The sequence below is a fragment of the Empidonax traillii genome, unplaced genomic scaffold, assembly GCF_003031625.1.
Source record: "Empidonax traillii isolate 1590-97213 ecotype Southwest subspecies unplaced genomic scaffold, ASM303162v1 scaffold62:size2133460, whole genome shotgun sequence".
NCBI classification, from domain to species: Eukaryota; Metazoa; Chordata; class Aves; order Passeriformes; family Tyrannidae; genus Empidonax; species Empidonax traillii.
This window is the reverse complement of record NW_020955255.1, coordinates 163053-188942: the sequence shown is the minus strand read 5'-3', so window position 1 is coordinate 188942 and position 25890 is coordinate 163053. Positions and strand designations below refer to the sequence as shown.

The window sequence follows — 25890 nt, the reverse complement described above, 5'->3', positions numbered from 1 at the left end:
ATCTTACACCATAGTAGCTATATCTCATTATTTTTAGATACTAATAGATTAGATTAATAGATACTTCTAAATAACCTTTTCATTTCAGTTTACAAGAAAAAACTCAGCAGTGTGGGTGTTTTAAAGAACTACAGAGTAATAAAACTTATAAACTAGTTGGGATAGTTACAGTACACAAATTCTTAGAAAAGACATCCACTGTCTAAAAATATCCCTACACATACTAAAAATATCCCACAGAAAAAGGAAAGTTCAACTACATGTTCAGATCCAACAGCTACAGAACTCACAATGCCCTCCCTTCTAGGAGAGCCAGCAGGAGTGGTAAACCAAAATGCATTCCCTGGATACCAGAATTTTTTTTCTCCCTGCATTTCTCAAGGTCAGGGCTGAAAAAGTAATTTCATTACAGAGAAGAGCAAAAATCTTGGGAACCTTCAGACTTCAAGACAAGTCCAGAAAAGAAACAGTCATTGATTAGTTTCTGTCAGAATATAGCTCCCTTGGATCCTACTGTTCTTGGCATCTTCCTGCCTTCTTGTGCTTTGATCTATTTCTTGTAGGTAAAGCAGGCATTATGAAAAGCAGGGAAAACAGTACCCACTTCATGGGACTGGCTGCTGCCATCTCGGTCAGTCCCAGCAGGTGAGGATGAACAAAGAGGGGAAGGATGTTCATTTCTGCATTGCCTGGAGTGACTGGCACCACTCTTTCACACAGGACATTTAGGTGCATCTGGTTCTTTACTGTACAAGTCTTGAACAATTACCTGCTACAGTGCAAATGCTTATTAGAGTGTTACTGGTTTATGAGAGCTAAGCTCAGAAATTGCTTGGGAAGATTACATTACTAATAAAGAACATTTATTGAATTACTATGCCTTCTCCATTTCAAAAAGCAGCTGCTTTCCAATGCTTGTCTTGTCAGTAGAAGACATTCAAAACTTTTTCATTAGCACAGTTAGTGCTTTTCATCAGCATCAGTTCATTCTCTCTGAGTTGCATGGCTCTCAGTGAATGATTAATATTGAAATCCTCTTCTCTCTGAATGTTAATCATCCTGTTAGCTATGGTTGGAATTTTAATTTTTCAGGGCATTGTCAAATAAAACATGTTGCTGGTTTTGAAAATTAAATACTACACAGATAGCCAGAGCCCCTGTTTCTGACAGAGGACTATTCCTGACTAGCAATGACAGAACAGGTCTTTATTATATACGTTTTTCATTGTAAATTATTACTAAAATGAGTAACAGAAATTAGCAACTGAAAAGAATTGTGAATTAATTACTTTCACGTAAGGTAATTTCAATCCAAAAGTTACTTAAGTAAACGGTGCAGTAAATGTAGGCTTATCAATACATGGCAATAACTGTCACAAAGTGTAGAATCTGAGTTGGCAAACTTTGCTATTTTCACAAAGGGAAAGAGGAATCTATTGGAATGAGAAATTTGCATGCAGTTTTCCCTCCATTCTCTTTGTCAGACAATTGATACATCAAACTCAGCAAGATTTTAAAAGGATCAATATTTTTCTTTTCTGTTTTTATAATGGGGTTAGAGGACAGTCAGTCACGAGAATTGCTCTGTAAGATGATCTCTATGACATCCTGGACATTTGACAACAAAGACTGCCCAAGCAATTCACTTCCTAGTTCTAAACTCATGCATTTTCCTAAAGCAACTTATTTGTGCCACCTGTTAGGACTGTATTTCTCTCTAAAATCATAACCCATGAGTAGTCAATGGCATGCAAGATTAGAAAAAACAAGCTTTCTCCCCCCAGGCTCCAAGAAATATGCAGAACAGTCAAAAATATATTTTCCCTAAGTCAAAATGAGCCAAAGGGCTACTTTGAATTGAAGGAACAACTCTCCACCAAAGACAGCCAAAGTCACTGAAAGGTATGGAGTATGGTTTTCAGCTATAGTTTATTTATTCATGAATTTAGCTTTCCTATTAAATCTCTGTGTAACTTTAATTCCATTGAAGACTCTATATATTATATCCTGTCCTAGTATTTTGCATTTATTTATGGTATTTAAAGCACTGCATTTCTTTGAAACAGGTTTTTTTGGGGGTTGTTTGTTTTTACGATAGAATTAGTAAAACATCTGAATATATTTTTAAAATATTGTTAATTTCGTTGTTATTATTATTATGATAGAACTGCTATCATAATCCTTATACTTTCTGTAATTTCTTTCAAGGCCTACATTTTGCATTCAAATGCTTTAAGAGCTACATCATGGAGAAGAGAGGAACATTTCAATATTTTACTTCCCTTTTCATATGCTTTTTCATTTGACATTGAAGAAAAAATTATCAGGCATCTTACTCCCCACCTAAAGGGGATTACAAGTCGTGGAATGGGAATAAATACACAAATAAATGAACACCCAAAATACATTTGGTAGAAGCAGAAACCGTTCTTTATCCATCAGTACACTCCAGTATGCATATCTAGTGTTTCACTTCAGTGCAATATCATTAAGGTCCACTGGAAAAAAATAAAGAAATCAAGATTTCAAGAAAAAATATATTTTGAGAGTTATAAACTAAAATATAGATTGTTTGATAACTTAATATTTTGAAGGCTGGCTATTTTGGTGGGAGATGTGAAATACTTACTTCCTTTTCTGTTTCCAGTATCACCACAAGTTCATACAACTGCAGTTCAGTCACTCACAAACAACTAGTTTTAGCATCTATGCTAAATGCCTTACCCAAGTTTTAAAACTGTTGACAAGCCACTTAGATACTGGAAACAGGAGAAAAAAAAAAAAAAAAAAAAAAAGCAGAGTAGGCTGAGAAAATTACACAAAAGAGAGATTATAAATAATGTCCTTCTTAGGCAGAAAATAAATCCTTAGAACTCAAAGGGTAAAGGAGAAACTAAGATTGACCTCCTGCTGTTGAATCAGCTCTGAATTGTCTGAGTCATCTTGATTCTCAGCTATAAAAAAGCTCGCAATTCAATGGAGAATAAATTGCATAAAGAGCTCTGCAGAGTACATAACCAAGGCAGAAAGAAACATCAGCCAGGGTCTCCTGAGAAGCATGAAAAAAAGATATCACTGTATTGTAACAAAACATATCCCAGAAAAACCCTAAAAAGGACAAAGCCTCTCAGTGTAGTTAAGCACAGTTCAGAGCTCTATGCTAAGAAGTCAGAAGTCCCTTGCACATTAAAGTAATTTTTCCACAAAATTTAGGTAGATAGATAGGTAGTTGATGAATGTAACTGTGAAGTAGCTGAAGCACACAGAAGACAATATTCTCACAGGTACATGTATTAAAGCATCTGCCCACTGCCAGAGTTAATAATAGTTAATAATAGTCTAATTCCAAAAGTTAAGAACAGGTGAAAGAGTTATACCTGCCGTGTGTATATTTATATGCATAAGTGGAAAAAAAAAGAGAAAACCAGAAAAACTCTGATAGTGTAGATTGTTTAAATTACTAAATGATAGTAATACACTTGGTTAATTTTGAATGAGAATGCCTACGCTTAAAATTGCAGAAGTGAAAGATTAGCAAAATTTTGCACCTGTTGATACTAATAAGTTACAAGATTAGATCATTAGATTTACGGTAGTTCAGACTGAGTCCAGCAGGCAGTTAGACAGCTAACTGCCTTGTCCCAAGTATTTCCCTTAAAGAGAGGTAGCAAATATTACCTCACAGCTATTACCTGGACTCTGTTTTCAGCATATATGTTAGAAAAGATATTTAACTTCTCAACAAATAGTTAAAACATCTCAGAGAAAGCAGTAATATATCAGGTTTTGCATAACAATGGACAGGGCAGGGAAAAGTCAGGTCAAAGGAAAATTGAACAATACCTATGGACAAGAATTGGCCTTTAGAATCTAAATTTATGGTCTGTCATAACAGCTTCATGAGTTGGTAGTCTCATAGTCTCATAGTTGGAGAAACTAACTTAAGACATTTTATGGCTTTGAGGAGGTAAATCTAAAAATCTGATGTTTACACTAACTTCTTGAATAAGAAAGGTACTATTAAGACAATAAATAAACAAGTGCAGCAACATGCCATTAGAATTTGATGTCTGATACAGAACACAAATATAAAAGAGACTGCATAAATGATGCCTTGAACCAGCAGAAGCTTTTAACAGCAATAGAATGTAACAGATGTTTGCACATTTCAGATTTAAGCTTGCAAAGTCTTGCAGAATTTACATTTTTTCCTCCAGCTTGAATAAAGAGATGTGAACTTCTAGTTCTACCCACTAGGATCAACAGATTAAAAGAGGTTCATCTCTTTGAATTAGAATAATGAAAGTATCTGAAACAGATGACAGAACAGCCAGGTGCATCTTTTCTATCATTTGTGAATTGAAAATTTTTGGGAACATTGACAGTAGTAGTTCATAAGACTGTTCAATAGAGAAAAGCTGACATTCTGATAGGTATAAAGTTTAGTATTATGAGAAAAATCAAGTATACAGAGACTCTGCTTCTCTTATCAGTGAAAGAATTCTCTCCCAAGGTTAGAAATTAATTAAGTAAAAAGATCGCTCGTGTTAAAAAGTCCAAGAGCATAGAAACCAGATCTACGTTTTCTGATATCATTGCTTAGCAAAGTTGAGCCTATGCTTGGGAGCAATCTCCAAAAAGTGCAGAAAACCTTATTCTGCCTTGTTGCAAGAGAGAAACTACACTTAGTATTCCTCTAATGTAAATCACTCTGATCTCTGCATTTTCTTTTACTCCTAACCTGCAGGCTACTCATGAAAAGGTATTATTTTTCTGAAGAGCATGAAATAGAACCTGACTAACATGTATGTAACTATTCCTTGCTGTAACTGCCAACAAGCACATTCACATCTCCTTCCTGGGCTAAGGTACTTACTGACCATCATTGAGCTTTCACAATGCTGCCCCTGCTCAGCTCCAGCCAGGAGTGCCAGGCCAAGCCTCAGCTGAGGGCTGTTTACCCACTGCTGTAGAGTTCAGGAGAAAGTGCTGCCAGGACATCAGTGGCATGAGGAGCTCAGACACACTTGTCTGAGAAACAAGCTAGGACTTGTGTACAGTCCTGTGTCATACCCTGTATCCCATTTATACCTGCTCAAATATTCTAAGAGTTAAGACAATAAAGGCTAACAGATCTTCAGGAAAGCAGATTTTTACTCTGTTCCATGCAAAATAAATTCTTGAAACAAAGGTTGAAAAAGCCACACACTTAGTAGCCACTTAGTTACTACTGTGCCTTTGCAAATAAACAGTTTCTCTGACAGATAGCCCAATCCTATTATCTTTGCAGACACTTGAGGTCACTCCAGGCAATCACCCCAAATGAGTGACCACTACTGCCACTGGCTGCTATTGCCTTTTAACAGTAGGGAGGACTTGATCTGGTGGTTCTGTGTCTGCAAGTACTGAACCCAAACCCGGTAACTTCTTTTGCTCACAAGCTGCAGTCCAGCTGTAAGCACAATTGTTGGCTTATCATGCTTTTTACGTATGTGAGTGGACTAATTTCTTCTGCTAGAGAAGTGAGGAACATATAACAAGGCTTCTAGAGGAAGGCTGAGAAAGCTCACAGATCTTTTAATCACTCAAATACCTAAAATCAGGTGCTTACATATTGCATACTTTTCTTACCCAGTTGCTTTAAAGAAGGAATTAGAAATTATACAATATTTGGAACACCTTTTAATCCTGAAATTATGTGACAGAAATAATGCCAGACAATGAAGCAATTTTCAATCCATGTGGAAATAACTTCCAAAATGTTCTGACAAAAAAAACCCACCTTACTTTATTTAAAAGGCAAAGAAGAAAGACTCCATGGAGGATTAAAATTTCTTCAGGAAAGGTCACTTAAGTCATAATGTTTACACCATAAAAAACTTTTGCTTTATGTGCTGCTATTTTCACTCTCAATTTATGACATCCCTCACTCTCCATTTATCAGATAACTCTAAATGTATCACAGAAAAATCTATGCATCCCACAGGAATAAAAGTACTGGTTTTCCAGCCCCAGTATGAGGTAAGGAGATAGGTACTGAGACACAGAGCCTAGGAATGAGATTCACAGGGGAATCTTAAAGCTTCTTAAGTTTTACTTCTGAAGTCCAATACCAAGCACTGCTGAAACCCCCAGAACAACTGCTACTAAACAGATTGCCTGAAATCCAGGAATAACAATGCCCAATTGCCTCTGCACTAAGACCCAAGTGGCACATTCAGTATGGTGCATGAAGTCTGTGGCTGAGCAGAAAATTGAATGCAAATCCCCCACTCTCCCTCAGCCCAAGAAATGTTTATCTGAAGATGTTCTACTTTGATCTGCAGTCCACAGAATCCAATGACACCAGTCTGCACATGTACGTCAGATTGTGCTGAAAATACAGCTTAATCGTCTCCCTCAGGCTCCTTCATACCAAGTCAGCTGGCAACCCTGGAAGAACCATCAGGATTTTTCATTATAATTAGCGTGCATTAAAAGATAAGCAAAATGGTGCTGGATTTTTTTTCAAGATCCAAATGTTTTGGATGTAGAAATGCTTTAAGAGAAATGAGAACAAAGCCTCTGCCAATATAAATGGGTACAACTACCCTAAACAGAATTGCCAGTGTAAAACCTGTCCTACAAAGAGTTGCATTCTCCTCCACACCAATATTTTATTGGGTTCCGAAAGATATACATTGTTATATAACAATATTTGTTGCATTATAGTTTGGTCTAAGCTTGCATCTAGCTGGAAATGGGACATTTCCACACCACAGGCCTTGCGTGACTGCAGGGTAATACACTTACACCTAACTGCTAGCTCAAGCTTTACTGCAGGTACTGGGTCTGCCATTCCCACGCGCTCCAGTGCAATGAGTGTGCCTCTGGCCACACACAGCTGGTCTGTGCAGTGTCCTTATCCACACCCCTAGGGATCTAACCCTAGCTTAGCACAATTAGACTAACAGCAGGGGTATGGTTACAGTAGCCAGGCACTCCAAAATCCCTGCAGGTGGCAAGTTCTGCTGAGTTCATGGTGGGGCTGAAGTAGAACCAACTACACACATCTACGTCTGTGCTATGCTACAGCTCCAGCTCCACTGCAGGGCAGACATAACTGGGTTGACTTTTGCTATAAATGTGATCTACAAATATCAGAGTAAAGAAAATTAATTGTTTATAGTACCTAAGTAAGAAGTGCAAAAACAAAAGAAAAAGAAACACAAACTGTTTTAGATGGTGCTTAAGTTACTCAATACGCATTATTCCAAAATATTCCTAATCGACACTGAACAACCTTGAACAAAATCTTGAACTTCAGTTCCATTTCTCCCTAACTTTATAATTAAAATAATGATACTTACTCTCAAAAGTCAGGTGGTTTAAGAATGAAAAGAATTCAAGACTTATGGAGTATTGTTATAAACATTTTATCACCAATATCTGTATGGGTCCACCTCAGAGGTACTTCACTCCCCTGGATTCTGGCACTTTAGAACATCAACATCACTTAAAACGAAATTGAAGGCATTCCCTCTTATGAAAGAACTGGAGGGAAAAAAGCACAGTACAGGGACAGGAATTCATTCACAGCTGCCAAGATCACCAACTGCAGAGAGCAGAGCATGTTGAGATAAACATAAACATGCTGGTAGCTGTTGAGAGCATTTTCTTAAAACAATACACTCAAGAACGTAGCAATGTATCTACAGTATTTTCTTACCTCAAGTAATATTGAGCATGGCAACATCATATGGCTTCTCTGAGACTGATGCCTGCGATTTGAAATCATGTTCACCTGTGAAGGAAACAAAGTATATTGTGTCCATCTGTAAGAAGCTATCCTTGTTCATAATAATGTGCCCACAGCAAACTAGAAGAGGCCTGCTTAGAACACAGGTTTGTACCAAAATAAGGAATGGTGAATTACAACAGAGGACTGTTCATGTGCATTCTTTTATTCCAGCATGAAAGAGCTTCAAGCTTCAATTTAGATGTTACTATTTTGTTAAACTGATTACAGCCACTTTTGTTCCAAATAGCAGTATCTATGAAAAAATTTTTACTTAAAATTATATTAATTATATCCCTGAATACTTCAACAAAACAAATCCTTTATCTCTTTTCTGCAGAGCTTTCCTAATTCTATTGACTTCAAAGAAACTTTGGCATGCTTTTAAAGTTTATACTAGAGGACTTTGCTGAAGAGGCATTAGTTGAAGGCTTAAAAATGTTCAAAACTTAAATATTAATCTACCAGGCTTCTACAGAAGCACAGGAACACAGGACTAAATGGAACTGCCAAGCCATGAAGTCGTGTCTTGCAGTTTCAATACACCAGATCTTTAGTTCTGAAGGATCCACAAAATATTTATTCTCAGCACTGCAGCTACAAAAAACTTTCCTAATCCCTTACAAGAAAATAAGGATCTGTTGTTAAAAATAAAACAGACCAAAAAAAGCAATAACTGCCTGAAAGAAAAACCTGCCTACTAATCTCTGCCATAGGAAAAGTAGAGCAGTAAACAAAGTACTCTGGAGGTAATGATACTACGAATCAGCCCATGACTGATATAGTAAATTGACTAAAATCTCTAGAGAAGCTAGAATCCTCAAGAATTAGAAAACTTCTAAATGCTGTGTAGTCCCTCTAGATTGCTCTCTTCTTCCTTAAAAACATCCCACAAAACCAGCAACCACTACTGCTCTGATTACTTAATTTTTAAACTCTACTTGTAAAAACTTCCCTCTAGGCTCTTCCTAAAAGATACTGAAATAGTCCATTAGCTGTCTTCTCTTTTTCTCAGCTGTTCTCCTCACTGTTATTCATTTCTCACCATTCACTCATTTTTTATGCTCTCTCCAAGTCTCCCTGTGTTCTCCTTCCAGTTTCTCTTTATCCTTTTCACACACTCCCTTTTAATTCACTTTCTTGTATGTGCCACATCTTTCAGCATCTTGTATCTCCTTCTCTCTCTCTTCCATGGCATCCCAAATTCAGCTTTGGTTCCCTTTCTTCCTCTGATGCTTTACTAAGTGCAGCTCACTCTTTTTCTCCCTCCCATGCCCTGCCTATGCATGTGCACGTTTCATACAGGGCTTGGGGCTGAAAAGTCCAGGAGGCAGCACATTAAAGAGAAGAGAAAGCAGATGCTTCCAAGCAATATCAGAAAAACAAACTGTGCTCTGTGTGTGCAGCCTGGCTCCCAGCAATGCACTGAGCATGTCTGCTGAAGGTGGCTGGGGCAGCCTGACACTGTGCCTCCCTCCCCTGATGAGTGAGTCAGTAGCGATGTGCAGGCAGAGGTGTTGCTCTGTTCTATGAGACATGCATACACCAGCTGGGGTCTCCCTGGGCGCTGGGGGATTTTTAGCTGTGACCCCGTCACTCTGGGCATTTTTAGCCCAGTCTTTGGTGCTATAAAACACAGTAGCAGTTATCTGCATTCAGCTTGTGTTTATCCAAAGCAAAAAAACAAAAAAGCGCTTCATAAGAAAGCAAGTATGGCATATGTTCTTGAAATCTCTCTCAGACAGTTAGAGGCCCAACTTTCTTCATCTAGCAAACAGAAGATTTTGCTCTGCTGTTGATCAATTACTTATATGCATACAAGGCCAAACACTGTTGTTCATATTCCATTCAAATCCTCACTCGGGCAAGAGTCCCAGAGACTCCTTGCCACTCCATTATATAGTTACATAATATAACCATTAATAATGCATATGGAGATGTGCATGCACAGCTACTGCACAGGGGGACTATAGGCTCAGTTCATTAAGGAGACATCAACATAGCAGTTATTTATTATTTAATGAGTGCTAACAATACATTGAAGAAAAGGGAACCAGCTCTGAGCATTAAGAACCAATATGTGGCTCCTCTGCAGCTATTACCTCAAGAACGAAAAGGGCCTAAGATTCATTGTCTCCCACATGGCATCAAAGGAGTGACACGTTCTTGTTAATTTTGTGTAAGTACTGCAGATGTGTGTCTGCCCATGGCCAAAGCTTTCAATGCGCTGAAATTGGGATGAACTCTAGAGCCTGAGATGTGTCCCAGAATATTTCTTTTTCAATAGCATGGGGATGGGCATTGGTTGGAGCCTGGAATACTCTTTACACAGAATAAACACACCTAATATGTGAAATTGCCTATCCAGAGGTTGCTGCTTTGAGTTTGGAGGAAGATGAGTGAGCCTGAATGAGGCATCAAGAAGCCATCTGTGAGAGAATGGCTTAAATGCTACGAGCATCCCTATAAATATCTCTTGTTAAAGCACTAGTTCTGTTTTAGTGATATGAAGTTTTTTATTTAACTAGTTACTAGGCAGCCTATGGAACAGTTTCTCTGGCAGTACCACCCTGTATGCATTAGGCAGTCTGCCTCCCTGCAGCTGCAGTTCTGGGGGTATGCCCAACAACAACCTACAGCATCCCTCTCCAGACAAACCTACCCTTCCTGCATGTCACCACAAATCTGCCTCACTGCTAGACTAGGGTGTCATAGTCACATCTGTGCTGTTTTGGGAAGAAAGCTGGCAAGCACACACCTCCAGGAGGAGCTCTGGACAAGAACATTTTTCCTTAGCGGCAGTAACCCCCTGCAGTTCTGAATGATGGCAGGTCAGCAGTCAGAGGAGAATTTCACGACTGGCACTGTAGGCTGAACATCCACAGTTTATACAGTTGTTGCAAACCTGCTCTCAGTGTTTCTGCTCACATTTGGATCAAAATGCATTCAGTTTACACCTCTCCTCAACATGAGAGAATTGCAGTCTTGTTTCCAGGGTGACTTTTTCATAGAATCATTAAGGTTGGAAGAGACCTTTAAGACAATCAAGGCCAACTGTCATCCCAGCACTACCATTGGGATGACACTATCACCCCTAAACCACTAACTTTTAGCTGCTATGTAAAGGGGGTAGGAATTTGGCAGCAAGACCATGGCCAAAACAGCGGAATGTTTTTACAAAAAACCAGTCACTGCTCTGCATATTGCAAAAAAAAAATAAAAATTCTATAGACAATTTCTAGGCCTGTCTACTGACTCAGGTACTTCAGGTTCACAGGGAGACCTCCTCTTAAGATGTGACATCAACAGTGAGCTCTGGGAAACTCTAAACAACTTTCAGTGTAGAAAACTAAGATGCCCAGAGTTTAATAATTTCCAATGTTACTCAGAAATAGAAGAGGAAATATTTAGGCTCATAGCTTGAATATGACTTCAAGGGATTTATTTAATACCATATTTCTGCCACAGCCAGAAAAATGAACTCAAATATCCTTAGTTTTGAAATTGAGTCCCCTAATCTCACTATTTTCCCACACCTATTATCCACAGACATTCTTATGTCTGTCTTTCAGAATTTTCAGTGAAAGACAGCGTGTTATACATGCCAAAGAGATTTAAGACACTACTGTAACATTACAAAATGCCTGTTCCATCACAGGTTTCCCTATAACTTGGGGTTTATCTAAAAATACAAATGGCATCATCTATTTCATTTGTCTCTTTCCATTTATGGGTGACTAATACTAATGAAAAAATACCAATAAGCAGGAGATGTAAGATGCACTCTGAACTAAAAAAAAATTTACTAAAATGCATATAGAGCTCACTGGAACTATAAGTAGTACTTATACTCCCCAGTGTGGTAAAAATGTAGTGGTTTGCAGAAGGTAAACAGAGCATGTGTCTGTTTCATCAAGAAAACAGGAAAATAAGGTCACTGTGCTATGAAGAAAATCTTCATGGTAGGAAACCATTTTTACGTGCCAAATCTATATAGTCTTCGTAGAGGTAATGGAGAATAGAGAAGACGATGAAATTTTAATGAGGAGAAAGAGAAAGAAATATAAATTCTGTAAGAATAGGTTGCTATCAGCTGAGAGACACATGAGAAAAGAACAGTTGTGAATCATCCTGATAAGAGAAGGAAATGGCACACTTGGCTGCTTTTGCCACCTGAAAATTCACGAGTGCCACTAACTGGTGAACCTCAGCAATGAACTCAGATGCTCTTTCCCTCTGAAGCCAAGGACAGTTACTCCCTTTGCCACTTCCTCCAAATAACCTTCCACCTCACAGGTGTATTGATCCATAGCTGACAAGGTCCCTGTAACATCTGCCAGGCTGTCACAGTGCTTGTCAATGGACAGCAACATCTATGTCAAACGTAAATGAAATGTGGGGGGGATTGTTCCTGGAAGATTGGAGGCAGTGCAATGGATACCAACACAATATTTTCCCTAGTGATTTCCATATATGTTGCACATATGTCTTATTTCTTAATTCTTTGCTGACCTTCTGATGGGTGTTTCATTTGTGATGATATTGGGAGCTAAACTGTGCTCTTCTGTCTTGAAATTAGATTAAATGAGTTTTTCAAAAGCTGTTAAACAATTGAAAGAGTATTGAGTGACAATCTTATTACCATGAAAGATGAAAGCTATAAACCAGAGAAACTATATCCCTCTCTTTTTCAGATTACTCATTATCTGAAGATTAAGAGGACCTGGAAGCCTGTCAGACACCAAATCAAAAGCTCCCACAGGCGTTCAGATAGTAAAAAGTGTTATCGGTTAGAAGAGGGTTCATGGGATTATGTTTGTAGCGACAGGATTAAGTTTTGCCCAACAAGCTGCAGTATCAGAAGTAACAAGGTCATTTTTCTTTTAAGAAGATGAGAGATTGTAATAGAAGAATGCACTTATTTTGCAATCAGGCAAATTAATATGGGAATAATCAATAAAAGGATTCCATAAAACTACTCTGTTTGTGAAATCAAGGTGAATCTTAATCCTGTAGTTTTATACTTTAAAAAAAGACCCAACTGGAGTGAAGGAGTAAAATCTTGATGCTGACATGAAATCCCATCCACCACAGATGTGACAGTGACCCTCTACCATAATAGCAGGAAGCCCTTGCCACTCAGAAGGCATCTACACAGACACCTGAGGCAGCTGACTGTGGGAATCTCTGCAGAGATTCACTAGAATAGTTAGTGCAATGTAACTGTTTGGAATAATATAGATCTTGGAATGGCTTATTGTCTTCATTTTGCTCTCTATTTTAGAATCAAAATATTAAAATATGTGGAATGTTTTAAAAAGCTAGTCTTAGTCTGCAGCTTGCTCTCCAGTCAGGAATGGATTTGCCAGACAAGGTAAAATCAGCTGCAACTCTCTATGTATTATCAATGGGCAGTGAGGTACGAACAACACAGGCCATGCGATGGGGTAACGACACTGCGCTTGTTCTAAACCCAGGGGAACCAATTCTGGAATCCTAAAAGTTTTGAACAAGTAATTCACAAATAAAACATGGAAATTTAAAGGGGTTTCTTCCAATTACACACTGATGACACTAGAATTACTGCTGCTGAGAGTCCCTCACAGTCACGGCTGGGAGTGCTGTGGAGGCGGCGGGTGAGTCAAGCTTGACTGATGTATCCGTGATTGTACCTACATATGAGAAGCATCTTTTGTCTCACAATTCATTGCCTCACTCAGCGCTCAGTCAAGTATTTAGAGGCACTGTAGTACTTTCTGGCAATCACACTTTCTATATTCTTTTCTAGTTTGTGCATTCCTTATCTGAGCTCTGGGGCTGACCAGTCGCAGGCACTGTCCAACAGTGGATGTAGAGTTGGCCCACTGTCTCTCATATAGCATCAACTGGAATCAGGTGTGAGACAGCTGCTGATAAAACATATCCAGCTGATTAATGTACTTTCTCTGTGCCTCATTAGCAGTATTAGAATAGAATTATAGCAGAGTAAGTGCGGTTATACTGTGGTTTCTTCAAATTTATTCAGTATTGACATTTCTGTCCTGATTTTTAAAATTCTCTTAATTGCAAAATATTCAAATTTTGAGTAATGTTGATTAGTTTTAGGTAGATATAAATATCACATATTATTGTTTCTGTTACAAGGATCTATTCCATCCTGTATTAATTAAAAGTTAGTTCACATGCCAGTCTGTGAAATGTACTATTTTTAAACATTTTTTCCTGAAAAAAAATCAATTGCACTATCAATCATAGGTCACCACAATCACATGTATATCAAAACTAATTTGTATTTAAGAATAGCTGCATCTCAAGTTGTCTTGAACTGCTGATCTGCAGAACTCCTAATGGTGATTTTTGGGAAGCTGGGCTGAATACACTATAATGGTTTTCTTCCCAGCCTTTAGCTTCTGCATTTCTTTCAACTGTATCTTAAAATATCTTAAGTACTTTCCTCATGTGACACACTAAGCAAATTCTGCATGGCCAGAGATGTGATGCAACTACAGATGGGACTGGGTATGATTCTTCTTTTTCAAAATGGTGCACAATGTCATCAGTAGGAGAGCCTCTATGGCACTGCAGCATAACAATGTATCAATTATTTCTCATCGAGAAAAAAAAATTGACATATATTAATCTCTACATGCTATTTCTTCAGATTCCACTTATTTGTTCTATTTCTTTCAGACCAAATAAACTCAGATCACGTAAGACTAAAACCTGTCATTATTTCTGATGAAATAAAATTCACAGACAGTTCTCAACTTCTGCATAGGACCTAATTTGTGCATAATAATATGTGTAAAAAGCCACAATGAAACTTCAAAGAAGTTAAGCATGATAATCATCTTTATACTTCATTAAAACAGCAATGACTTGAAATTCTACTGCATAGTTTTGAAATTCCCAGTTAGCTTACGGATTTTTTTTTCTTCTTCCTAATCTCTGTTCACTTTTAAAAAAAGTAAATCACAGTAAATATCCTAAAGAAAATTTAAAAAATAAAATAAAATTAAAAATTAATAAATAAAGAAAGAATGCAACTCTTTTTTTTTTCACATGGGAAATTTACGACAGACCTGTAAGTGAAGGTATATGTGTCGGTGAGCTGTGTTCTGGGCCTGCCTGGATACCAAAATACTGCCTACACTGGCCACCGAAGTACATAGGCTGAATTGTTCAGACTCCTCAAATAAATGCACAGTGAAATAGGACGTCTATGTTGTGTTTGCATTTTTTAGTGATAAATTCTGTGCTTCTTACTCAGGCAATTGGGATACCTCACAAAGAGTGGGCGCAAACTGCTAGATTTGCTATCTACTAAACAACAGGATGTTCACAAGAGTATATAGCCATACTGTAACTTCAGGCCAAGTAAACACAAAAAATAACCTCAACATGTATTTGTGCTTTGGATGTATCCATGAAAGATTCATTGTCTAAATATGTCATTGCAGCCAGTGATTCAGAAGTAGAACACTTCCATCTGGCAACAGATGGTCAAGATGCATCTTATTTGTAGGAGGGTCTTCTGCTAAAAGAACTAGTTCTCTCCACAGTCCGTACAATCAGAAAAGCAGCTTTTTTCTAGTATTATTGACATGAGAAACCATACCAGAACCTTATCTCACAAGTTCAATCAACCCTGTATATACCTACATCCCTGCTTAATTAAGCATTCTTCTCTGTATCACAGCCACTTCTGCATTTCACTCCTAATTTCTTAATTGACAACCTGCACATTACACATAACCCCTGTGTAGTTTCCCTAATGTTCTAGTCAGGGCTATGTATCATTCAATATTTTGTCATGAGCTTATCGTAACTGTCCTCACTGACTGAGGGGTGCTTGCAGCTTCCTAGTAGCCTTTGCCAAAGGTTTGCAAAGCCATCCCCTCAGACAGAACCCCCTGCATTGTTTCACATGTTTTCAATCGCTCATGCACAAGAGGCCGTGTCTGTGGGAGTGACAGATGGCTGCTAACAAAGTTGGTCTATCCTATTTCCTCCCTCATCATACCAGATATGTGGTGCCCATTGCTGACTTTTCTTCTCTAAAGGTTTGTGGAAGAATATTCCAAGGCTCATCAAACCCTAAACAACCATGCAATATTTACTCTTTGCAAAAATCCAACAGATCCTGTTTTATGGTAACTAGAAAAAAAGAAAAAGGGTTGTTTTCACTAAATGAGTTGTTCTTTAGGAGTTGTTCACTCAGCTCTGAGGAAAAGGGCTCAAACATCAGTTCTAGTGGAGAGTTATGAGTCATCATATAAGAAAATTCAGTTCTCCCATTTATATGTGATATGGTAAACAAGAAAAGCTCTGCAGAAGCAATTCAGTGCTTGCTTTGGTCACAGAATCTGAAGCGACTGTTGCCATGGGTACATAGAATCAAGTTTTAAGGGGGATTTAAGGACGTGAAGGAGGAGAAACGACAACACATCATGGAAGATTCAAGAACTGTAGATGTCTGAAGAAACTGATGATCTGAAACACAGAGACACAGAAAAGAAAGGTAGCCACTCATGCGATGAAGACGAGGTAAGAGGAAAGACAGCTAACTGAAACACCATGGTGGAAGAACAAAGAGCAGAAACTGGCAGATCATCAAGGGGGAAAGAAGAGCAGCTAGCCCTGTAAGAAGAGGAAGGGGCAATGAAAATATGCAGGGTCACAAGGCCAATTAATTGCATGATACAAAAGATCATAACAGAGAGGAGAAAATTACAAAAATAATGGATAAAGAAACAGCAGATGGAGGATAAGGGAAGAAGCACATTTACAACCTGAAAAACAGGCATGTATGGATGATTGAAGATTTTCATTAAAGAGTCTATGAGCAAGTCATCAGAGTTGATCTGGAGGAAAGCAAGGAGCAACAATACTTATCCTGAGCTACAAAAAGTCATCATGTGAGAACAGGACGATTCACTAATCCTACTTCATGCTGATAAATGTCACTGCAAAGTTTCATCAAGAACAGGATCAAAAAGCTGCCAGCTGAGAAAGACTGCCTTCTCTGGCCTTTAATGGAATTCTTCCAGCCCCAAGAGAAGGAACATGTATGAAATACAGGATTAAATAAGCTGCAAGATGACTCAGTGACTAATCTTAGAAGGAAGGTTTTAGGTTGCTTGGCTACTCAATAGAGGACTTCTTTCCGAAGAGAGACATTTTAAGGAAGGGACTGTAAGTAGAAACAAAATATTACATAGTAATCATATACATCAGGTGTCAGTGACATAGCTGCAGAAATCTGGCTTTTAAAATAAAGTAGTTAAAAAAAAAAACCAAACCAAAACAAAAAAAACCACAGTAAGCAACACCTGAAATGTACATGCATAAAGGAAAATAGCTTCTAAAGGGAAAGCAGTTGTGATGGGGATACCTGTTCTTCAATGAAAGTTTAGCTCCAGTGTAGCTTTGAGCTTGAGAAGCACAGCCTGGCCTTTCTTTGCCTTGCTATTACAGTGTTAAGAAATGCATCACAAAGAAAAGAAATGTATTGTTTCAGAAAGATTTTTTAAATTTTTATATTCTTATGGAAGCTTAAGTTGGAAAAAGATTTAGATGCATTCACTGAGATCAGTTTTTAAACATGATTATCCAGATGAACTTTCAGATTAAAAAACACTGAATTCAGAGGAAGGAATATTAGTACATACTCTCCATTTCTTCTACATATTCCTTAAACATCCTTTAACGGTCACAGTCAGAAACAAGGGACCGGCTAGATGGCCCTCTGTTCTAACTTTGCATGCCTGTGCTTTCAGCCTGAGAACAGTAAAGTTCTCTTGCTCTCAGAAATAGATTTCTCTTGTCTACCACTACTCTCAAATAATCAAAGATAGATCAAAAGAAAGCTATGCTACTATAATATCTTAATGTTATCAAGACATCTTTCTTCTTCCTTTTGAAAAATTGTGTTTTTCATTCACAGGCAACAAACTTTCAAGCATTTTGGTCAAACATGATTCAACTGGTTGAGAGACCTGTTGGAAAGCATCTTGCAAATGTCTTATGCACTGTGTGTTTCTATGTGATAATGCATGTTGCAGTGCCATGTGACTGTTGAAGTTTGTAAAGAAGTTGTGTAATTAGCAATATTCATTAAAGTTTCAAATATACTCCAAAAGTATTAACTGCTGCCCAGGGAAAGATGGCCACTCCTGAAAGTGCCTTCTAATTTAAAATCAGTAACAATGAATAAGGGAAAAACAAAGGTGTAAGATCAGATTATCATACTGGCTACACTCACAAGGAAAAATATTTAGTCAAAGTATTTTTTTAAGTATTTAGGTAATTAACAAAGATTACTGGGACAATGACATTACTTGAAAATGTGCAATGATCTATATTCATCTGAATGAACCACTGAAAGCTTTAGTATATTCTGGAAGAACAACTGTGTAGGCAAAGAGGGATGCAACCTAAAATGATTTTATGCAATTTAGCACACACTGTCTTGAAAAGTGACCTTTTAAAAAGTTTTTGACTATGGGTATAGCCATGAAGCTTTTTTTTTTTTTTTTTTTTTTTTTTTTTTTTTTTTTTTTTTTTTTTGCCTATGGATATAGCCTTGATATAGCTGTAGTTTAGCTACAGCCATGATTTATATTTCTACTAGGATTCTGGCTAACTTCCTTGAACAAAATGCATAAATGCTAAATACCACATAGTCAAAAAGGGTGCAAATTCATCCCAATGCCTCATATACTCACAAATTTTCTCTATGTTTTTGTTTTAAGTAATATTAACACAGCATCTGCTCCTGAGGTCCAGATGCTATTGCATTTAAAACAGTACAAGAGAGAGATGGAAACACAGATTAACATCTTGCTGCATCTTTAAAAAGAATGTATTATGAATAGGCTTTTTTCAAGGTAGGCAGCAGCAGTAATAATAGAACAGGCGGTGACTACCTGACACTGAAATCTGACACTGACATTTGAAGGACAACTTGAATTGTGGTATTTGAAACATTCTGGAAGAGAACTTAATAGTTCTTGATAAAGATTGGGTGGGTTTGTTTTTTTTTCTCTTCTTAGAAAGAAAAGACCATTGATCCTTCCTTTTTCTGTTGAAGTGAATTGGACTTTTGGCCTCAGCGTGCAGAAAGATCTCAAGATCCTGCTTTTTTCTGAGCAGATTTGGGGATATCACTTCAGATATTTTCATGCATAATTTCAAATACTTGGTGATACAATTTCTTGAGATACAATTTCTACCTTTTAAAAAATGGCCTTTGAAGCTGTTAACATTGGTGTCTATCCAGACTTACTAATTAGTGAAGTGGTAGTTTAAGGTGTCCTGAAAACGTGCTTGTTATTTATACATGTATATATATAGTGAATTTTAAAATGCATTTCCAAGATACAATTGATCAAAATGAGATGTTAAGTGACAACTGATCTGGCACTTCAAATAGGTACATCAGAAAAATTTTACAGAGTATGCTGCAGATAGGAATGGGCATATTGGAATAAAAAAAACAGGGAATAAGTACTGCTGACCACAGGTCCACCAGGTGTGACATGTCTTTAGGTGATCTCACACCAGCTGGTCTCTCACTAATTCCTCACTAGTCAATCTCCACCAAGATGCCTCATGTCTCTCCATTTGTATAATTAGTTTCTTCAAATTATCCAAAGGTACACAAATATGTACTTGATGACTTCCAAGAGCAATAAGTTTTTCTAATTATTTCTAATGTACACAAAAGAAACCTCAGAGTAGATAGGTAGTAGGAAGCTGAAGGTCATAATTCCTATGAGAAGCCCTATTTGTGCTTGGTGTTTATGAATGGTACACCACCAGTGTCACATATTGGGAAATATCTCTACAGGGAAAAAATATTGTATTGTCACTACTAGAAAATAAAATACCTTGCCAAGGCTGTTTCCTTCCCTACATGCTAGACCATGGTATTGTAGAAGTATCCTGGGGGAGGGACTGGGCAGAAGGAAGTAGAAAACAAGTTCTGTAAAATTTTACAGCCATACTTTCCAGGTAGGCATTACTACAAGGAACAACACTTGTTTTAAAACCCTGTGTGCCTATGTGCCTGTATTTGATTTAGTTAGGAAAAATTTCAGGAAGCAACTTCAGCTCTTCCTCTTCAAACTATCTTATTGCATCCAATTCTGGGTGTCTAGCTTGGAGTGACTATGTTAGGCAGGAGTCCATTATAGCTGTCTGGCGTTATAGCAATATAAATCAGGGACATCAGTAGAAATGCTTTGGTCACTGGTGATTTTAATGGATTAGCTGTTTCCTTTTCTATTTCTGGAGAAAAAGGTTTTGTGCAAGGGGATTTTTGGTGGCAGGAAAATGAAATATGCTTTTATCATTTTTCCCTGTTAAATATTTCTGAACACCTATTTAATATTCAATATTTTTATAAAAATAATGTTCTGAACCAAATCCTACCACTCTGGAGGTTTAGCCAACTGCCTTCAGTGGAACATTTTGTATAAAGGAAGCAAGTACCGTGTGAACCAACATTTGCAATATTTCTTTTGATATTAGCAAAAGTAATTTAGAAACATTAGAACCACTATATAGGAAAAGACCCACTTAGCTTTATATCTTTTCTGAACAACCACTACTGTTTCAGAAAACATCAAACTCCAATAATGCATTGTTTGGTAGAAGGATACACTTTTTCCCGTTCTGAGTAGCTGAACGTATCTTGTGGTACAGTGCATGCAAATGCATGTAAAGTTCAATAAGAAAAAGCATCACAGATAGAACTGAACATCATTACTACAGAAAATACCTTCTGCCAAAATCCACAAATCATTTCTGGGTTTGGAATTGTATATTAGAAGAAAAACCTACTTGAAAAAATATACAATATAGGTGTGGGGTTTTTTAAATCCTGTATATTGCTTTCCAGTACATTTTATTCCCCACTCACTAAGCCCTTGACATCAGCAAAAACATCACTGTTTGCATCCTGCAAGCTTTGCACAGATTCTTCCTGTTAGATGAATGCCCCTAGAAATCAGACTCCATTTTTCCAGGGAAGTTGTATCCCATTTTGCTACAGCTGTGTGATGCTTTGGCTCCGTATTTACATACCAATCCTTCCCTTACTACATACAAAAGGCATTTTGTAAGCCATAAAAATGCACATGTACCAGATTCCAAAAAGGTAAAGTCTGGTCTGTATCCCACACTCTAAAGATTTCTGAAGACATGGCAAAGTTGCATATCAACCTATGCTTAGCAGAGCAATCTTTAACTATAATTAGTCTTCCTAAATACTAATCAGCATTTCATCTGAGTTCTTATAAGATATTCAATTTCCCAATGCATTAAAAAATATTTCACTGCATATTTCAATCTCTGGTTCATCTCTTTTAGAGGATAGATAATTTCAGGTAATTAAAAATATGAAAAAGTATTACCACCCTTCTTAGCAACATCAGTTACTCGTTATGCCCATTAAATGAACATTAATAGAACCAGGTACAAGTAGCAGGGGTCTTTAGGAAGTTTCCATATGCATTAGGCATTTATGAAAACAAACTACCTTACATGCTTTTAATTAAATTAAATGCTTCTGTTGAAGAAAAATAAAGTGCCAAAAATATTTAATAGAGGTAATGAAAGGAAGAGGCAGGGCATGGCCCAGTGCTGGACTGGGGAGAGCCAGGGGGCGGTGGGCAGAATGTTTGCCTGCAGAGGGGCTTGGAGCACAGCAAGAAGCTGCTCTCCGTGGCTGTGTGCCCACACACAGCTGCTGCCAGGTGTAAGAGGAATAACAGAATGAACATGAAAAGATCTGGTAGCTCATGACTGCTTCTACATTATATGGACTCACTGAGAAAATAACAACAAAAAAGTCCAAATGTTTGGAGTTTTTTTTGACAGAGCAAGTCTGATGCATAGTCACTTCTGAATGCACTGTGTCGATGCAGTGGAAAATCCCAATAGGAACTGCCGGTGCCAGATGAAACAGGATTATGCACACATGACTGACATAGCTAAGTAAGAAGCAATGCAAACCACTGCTGATTGATTTCTATAAATCAATTACACTCAAAAGACAACAGATTTCTATCTCCCATAGCAGAACTCCTGTTCGGTTATCCAGACCTCAGGACTGGAAGTGGATGTGGCCCTTGGTGTCACTCTCGTTGTGTCCCAGCCACTGCCACCACCTCCCATGCTTGTCCTCCACATCCTGGGCCCATCGTGGCAGCCCTGTGCGGACTGCTCCTCACCCTCTTGCCCTGCCAAACTGCAGGCAGGGTCAATCCCCACTGCCTCCCGCCCACTCGCACCGCACAGGGATCCCCCAGACCAACGGAGGACAAGCTGGATTAAAACGCTAATGGCATGCTCTTGCTCCAAGAAAAGAAATGAAGAGAAAAGGAGCAGAGGCGGCAGGGAGCAGAGCCTGAGAGGAGCGGCGCTCTCGGACGGCACGGAGGGGCCCGGAGCGGCCGGGCTGCCGCGGGCGCTCGGCAGAGGGCTCCAGCCCCGCGCTGCAGCCGCGCTCCTGCAGGGAGGTGCCCGCACACACCGCACCGTCTGTCCGACCGCGGGGAGCATCAGCCTGCCTGGAAATCAGGGTTAAGGTATTTGTTGATTTGAAAGAATAAATAAGCTTCGTGCTTTCTGTTCATACCAGTGTGTGGAGATCATCGTTATTCCTAACAGAAAAAAAATAAATCTATGGTGCTCCTGCACTGAGGAGCTGCAGAGACTGAAATAAAATGGCTCATGTCCTTTCTGCTTCTGTGCAACATCCACCACACAGAAAAAAAACCAGATAGGAGAGCAGGAAGCCTGCTTGGGTTCATGTGCCCGTGCACTTTGCATTAGTGACATACCATAACTTGCTCTGCTTGAGTGAACAGAGTGAAATACTCATTCTCTCTCTTATTAAAGATGCCCTTAAAAAACATGCCTGGATGTCAGTCTCTGCTCTCATCTTCTCCTTTACTGAGTGTCTTCTAGGCTATAGGAAAACAATGAAGGAACCAAATGCAGGCAAAACTGAGCCTTAGTAGAGAAGAGCAGGACTACCTTTCCGGTTGATGATAATTCCAACACAAAAATATTTCAAACAGCTATTTAATTGAGCCTAACACGAAATACAGAAGCAATCTGACTGGCCTAATTTTGAGTGTGTGCTGGGATTACTCCCTTCACTGCAGTACAGTTGCTCCTGAAGTGTGCCACTGCAAGTAGATCATCTCTATTCTAAATTAAACCATCTTCACAAGCATATTCAGTCTATACCCCACTCCTTATGTAGTGCTCTGCAATATATGTTGTCTAGAGGGTAATACAAACAATTATTACTTCTTTTTTATTATAGTCATCGTTAAATGTTAAAAAAAAAAAAAGAGCAAGGCTTCTTTGTGCTTAGCACTTTATATTTACTCCGTTAGTGGTAAATTCAATGATTATTTTGGGGTCCTTAATTGTACTGTAGAGGATAATTGTACAATAGAGGACAAATGTATACCCTTTCTCTCACTTCCCCTAATACACTAATATTTTCATACTCAGGTCTCCAACAAGCAGGCTAATTGAAATTGCATGTATATAAATATGGGTATGGACTGATACACATGAAACAGGGCAAAGTCACAAAGGGCTGTGCAGTGTACACATACAGGGGCAACCTTCACATACACACAGCATGCACAGCTGGGTTACAGCAGCTGCACAGGCAGACATCACTTTATCTGAGCTGAAAGCTGTCTGTAGCTGTAACCCTAAAGAAGACCTCAAGGACTGATGATGTGTTGATCTCCCATGAGAAAATGTCATTGAATGTAATGTATAAGAACACATTTTGTATTGTTTTGTAGTATTTACTATAGGATAGCAATGATATTGCTACTGAATATCACATATTTTTGCTTTTCTTTAAGATCTTTATGCCATTTCTCCATGAGATTGTCCATTTGAAAAATAGACATTTTCAGCTTTATCCAAATTTAGAGAATTTTGTACATAGGATATCTTATATTCTTAATAATATTTTTGTTCTTCAGTATTTATTGTAAAAAACAACCCTCCATCCCTCAACACAAATTCTAGCGAGTCTGAAATTACACTAAAACTCTCAATTTATGACTAGTACCCTGGAGATGAAGGTATTCTCTGGCAGAGATGTTGTCCAAAATACAGAGATTTTTATTCCTCATGTTGTTCAGTAGGTAAAAATCTTTAAAGGCAAAGAGAACTACCCTAATGTACCCTGTAAAATGACAGACCACTGTTGTAGAGTACTGTTGGTGCTGTGAAACAGCACTTGTAGGTACAAGATGCCCTGATGTCACAACTGTAACTGCAGGCAAACAATTCAGAACAGGCTAGAAATAGCAGGCTTTCTCATGACATCCATCCACATAATGTGGATGCGATGCCTGGCACTGTTAGCATCCTTTCTCTTTTGGACTACAAATAGAAGCAAATTGTATATTTATTTTCCTGCTGAATTTGAAAGATCAGAACGAAGTAAATGCAGCACTGGAGTGGAAGTGAAGTGAAGGGAATGTTTCAATTTTTGCCTATTTCTAACCTAGTATAAACAGGTTCTCTGAAAATTCCATTTATTTCAAGAAATCTATTACAATTAAAGCAGAAAGATTTGAAACACACCATTCTTAAAATGTGTGTCCCTATTCTTCTCTGACTGTTTTTTGTTAAGCAAATAGAGAGATATGGAGCAGGCCATGAAAAGAGTATATATATATAAAAGAGTATATACATATATGCAGATGCATGCCCAAATGAGACTTTGAATGAATACAGACATAAGAGCTTTTCACAAGGTAGTACATTCAGGACTTAAGATTATCACAAGTTAAAGTATCTTAGTACTGTAAAAAAGAAGAGTATGTAATCTCAGTAAAAATATCTATTTTAATTACACCAGCAGCAATTTGAAATAGAAAATTAGCATTTTTAGAGCTAAAGATGAGAGGTGCTAAAAACACACAGTGCTATATCATGCAAATTTTCCTCTTTGGTTAGCTTTGTTTCTGTGGTAATGGGAGTCAAATTTGTCTTCTCCTTTTTAAATCAAAGAAAACTATCAGTTCCAAGTTAGTAATTTTCAAGGGGTCCACTATCCTATTACTGAGAAAGAAATGCAACAGTCTATAAGATATTTCAGAGAAAACGTAGCTCTGCAATGAAACCCTGCATCATACAACACAGTTAGTACCTGGGAGTTTAAAGTGCAGTTAAACTAACTGTCTCTTTCCCAGAAAGGAACAAGTTTAACCCCCACAGATTTATCACATCTTTTGCCCCTGTGCAGTCCATGGGGAACAAAAGTCTCTATTTTGAATAAAAGAAGAAGAATGTGTCTGTATTAAGCTGAATGTACCAGGTACCATGGTGGGGCGGGGGAGCAAAGACTACCAGCTGAGCCATGAAGTCAGTCCTGGTTGATGGGCTTTCACAGAAAGATCTTTACACAAACACAAGCTGCTGTAACAAGGAGGACTCTACCATATGAAATATGAGGTTGTGATTTCATATGTCCTATGAAATTTCATATATGTGTGTTTCCACCACAAACATAATTTGAGATTACATTAATTTAAGATACATTCTAAAGACTGCAACTCTCAGTAGGTCTTAGTTTAATGCTATGCACGTGAAAAGCATTCTTTTCAAATTAATCCTGACACTCTAAGAGACAGATTTTCCCTGGCATAGACTAGGGAATAAAATACATACCAAGGCCTTGGTTTGTTCAAATTTAGTTATTTAACTGAAGTACCTCAGCTAAGAGCTTCCAAATACACCCAAAGTCAGCAGAACTCAGGGAGTATATTTTGGTCCTTTTAAAGCCTGAACTGACTTCTGGAGATGCCTCTGTCTCACAAAACACACCCACTCTTTCCTTGACTATACAGAGAACTTGGGCAATGAGTTTCTAAACTTGGGCAGAATTAATCTGTGCCCAGATATCTGGCCCAGATATCTCTGACCTCCGTGTGACATGGAAGAATACAGCACTAAGGGAGAGTATTGCTGTACAAAGAATAGTAGAACAAACACATCACAGTCCCTATGAGGCATCTGAGAACTACGCAGCTTATACATTACCCAGCTCACTGGGGAGG

At 38.1% G+C, this 25890-nt stretch overlaps 1 protein-coding gene across 2 annotated transcripts in view; it reads right to left on the bottom strand.

Annotated features, from left to right (window-relative positions):
* Positions 1-25890, bottom strand: part of PLPPR5 (phospholipid phosphatase related 5) — a 151958-nt gene that overhangs the window by 92043 nt on the left and 34025 nt on the right. For both annotated transcript variants that reach the window (XR_003570776.1, XM_027879923.1), the window contains exon 3: positions 7709-7783. Coding sequence is in view for 1 of the 2 variants with exons in the window: in XM_027879923.1 (XP_027735724.1) it covers positions 7709-7783 (75 nt within the window). In the remaining variant the exon portion in view is untranslated. The remainder of the gene's footprint in view (positions 1-7708; positions 7784-25890) is intronic.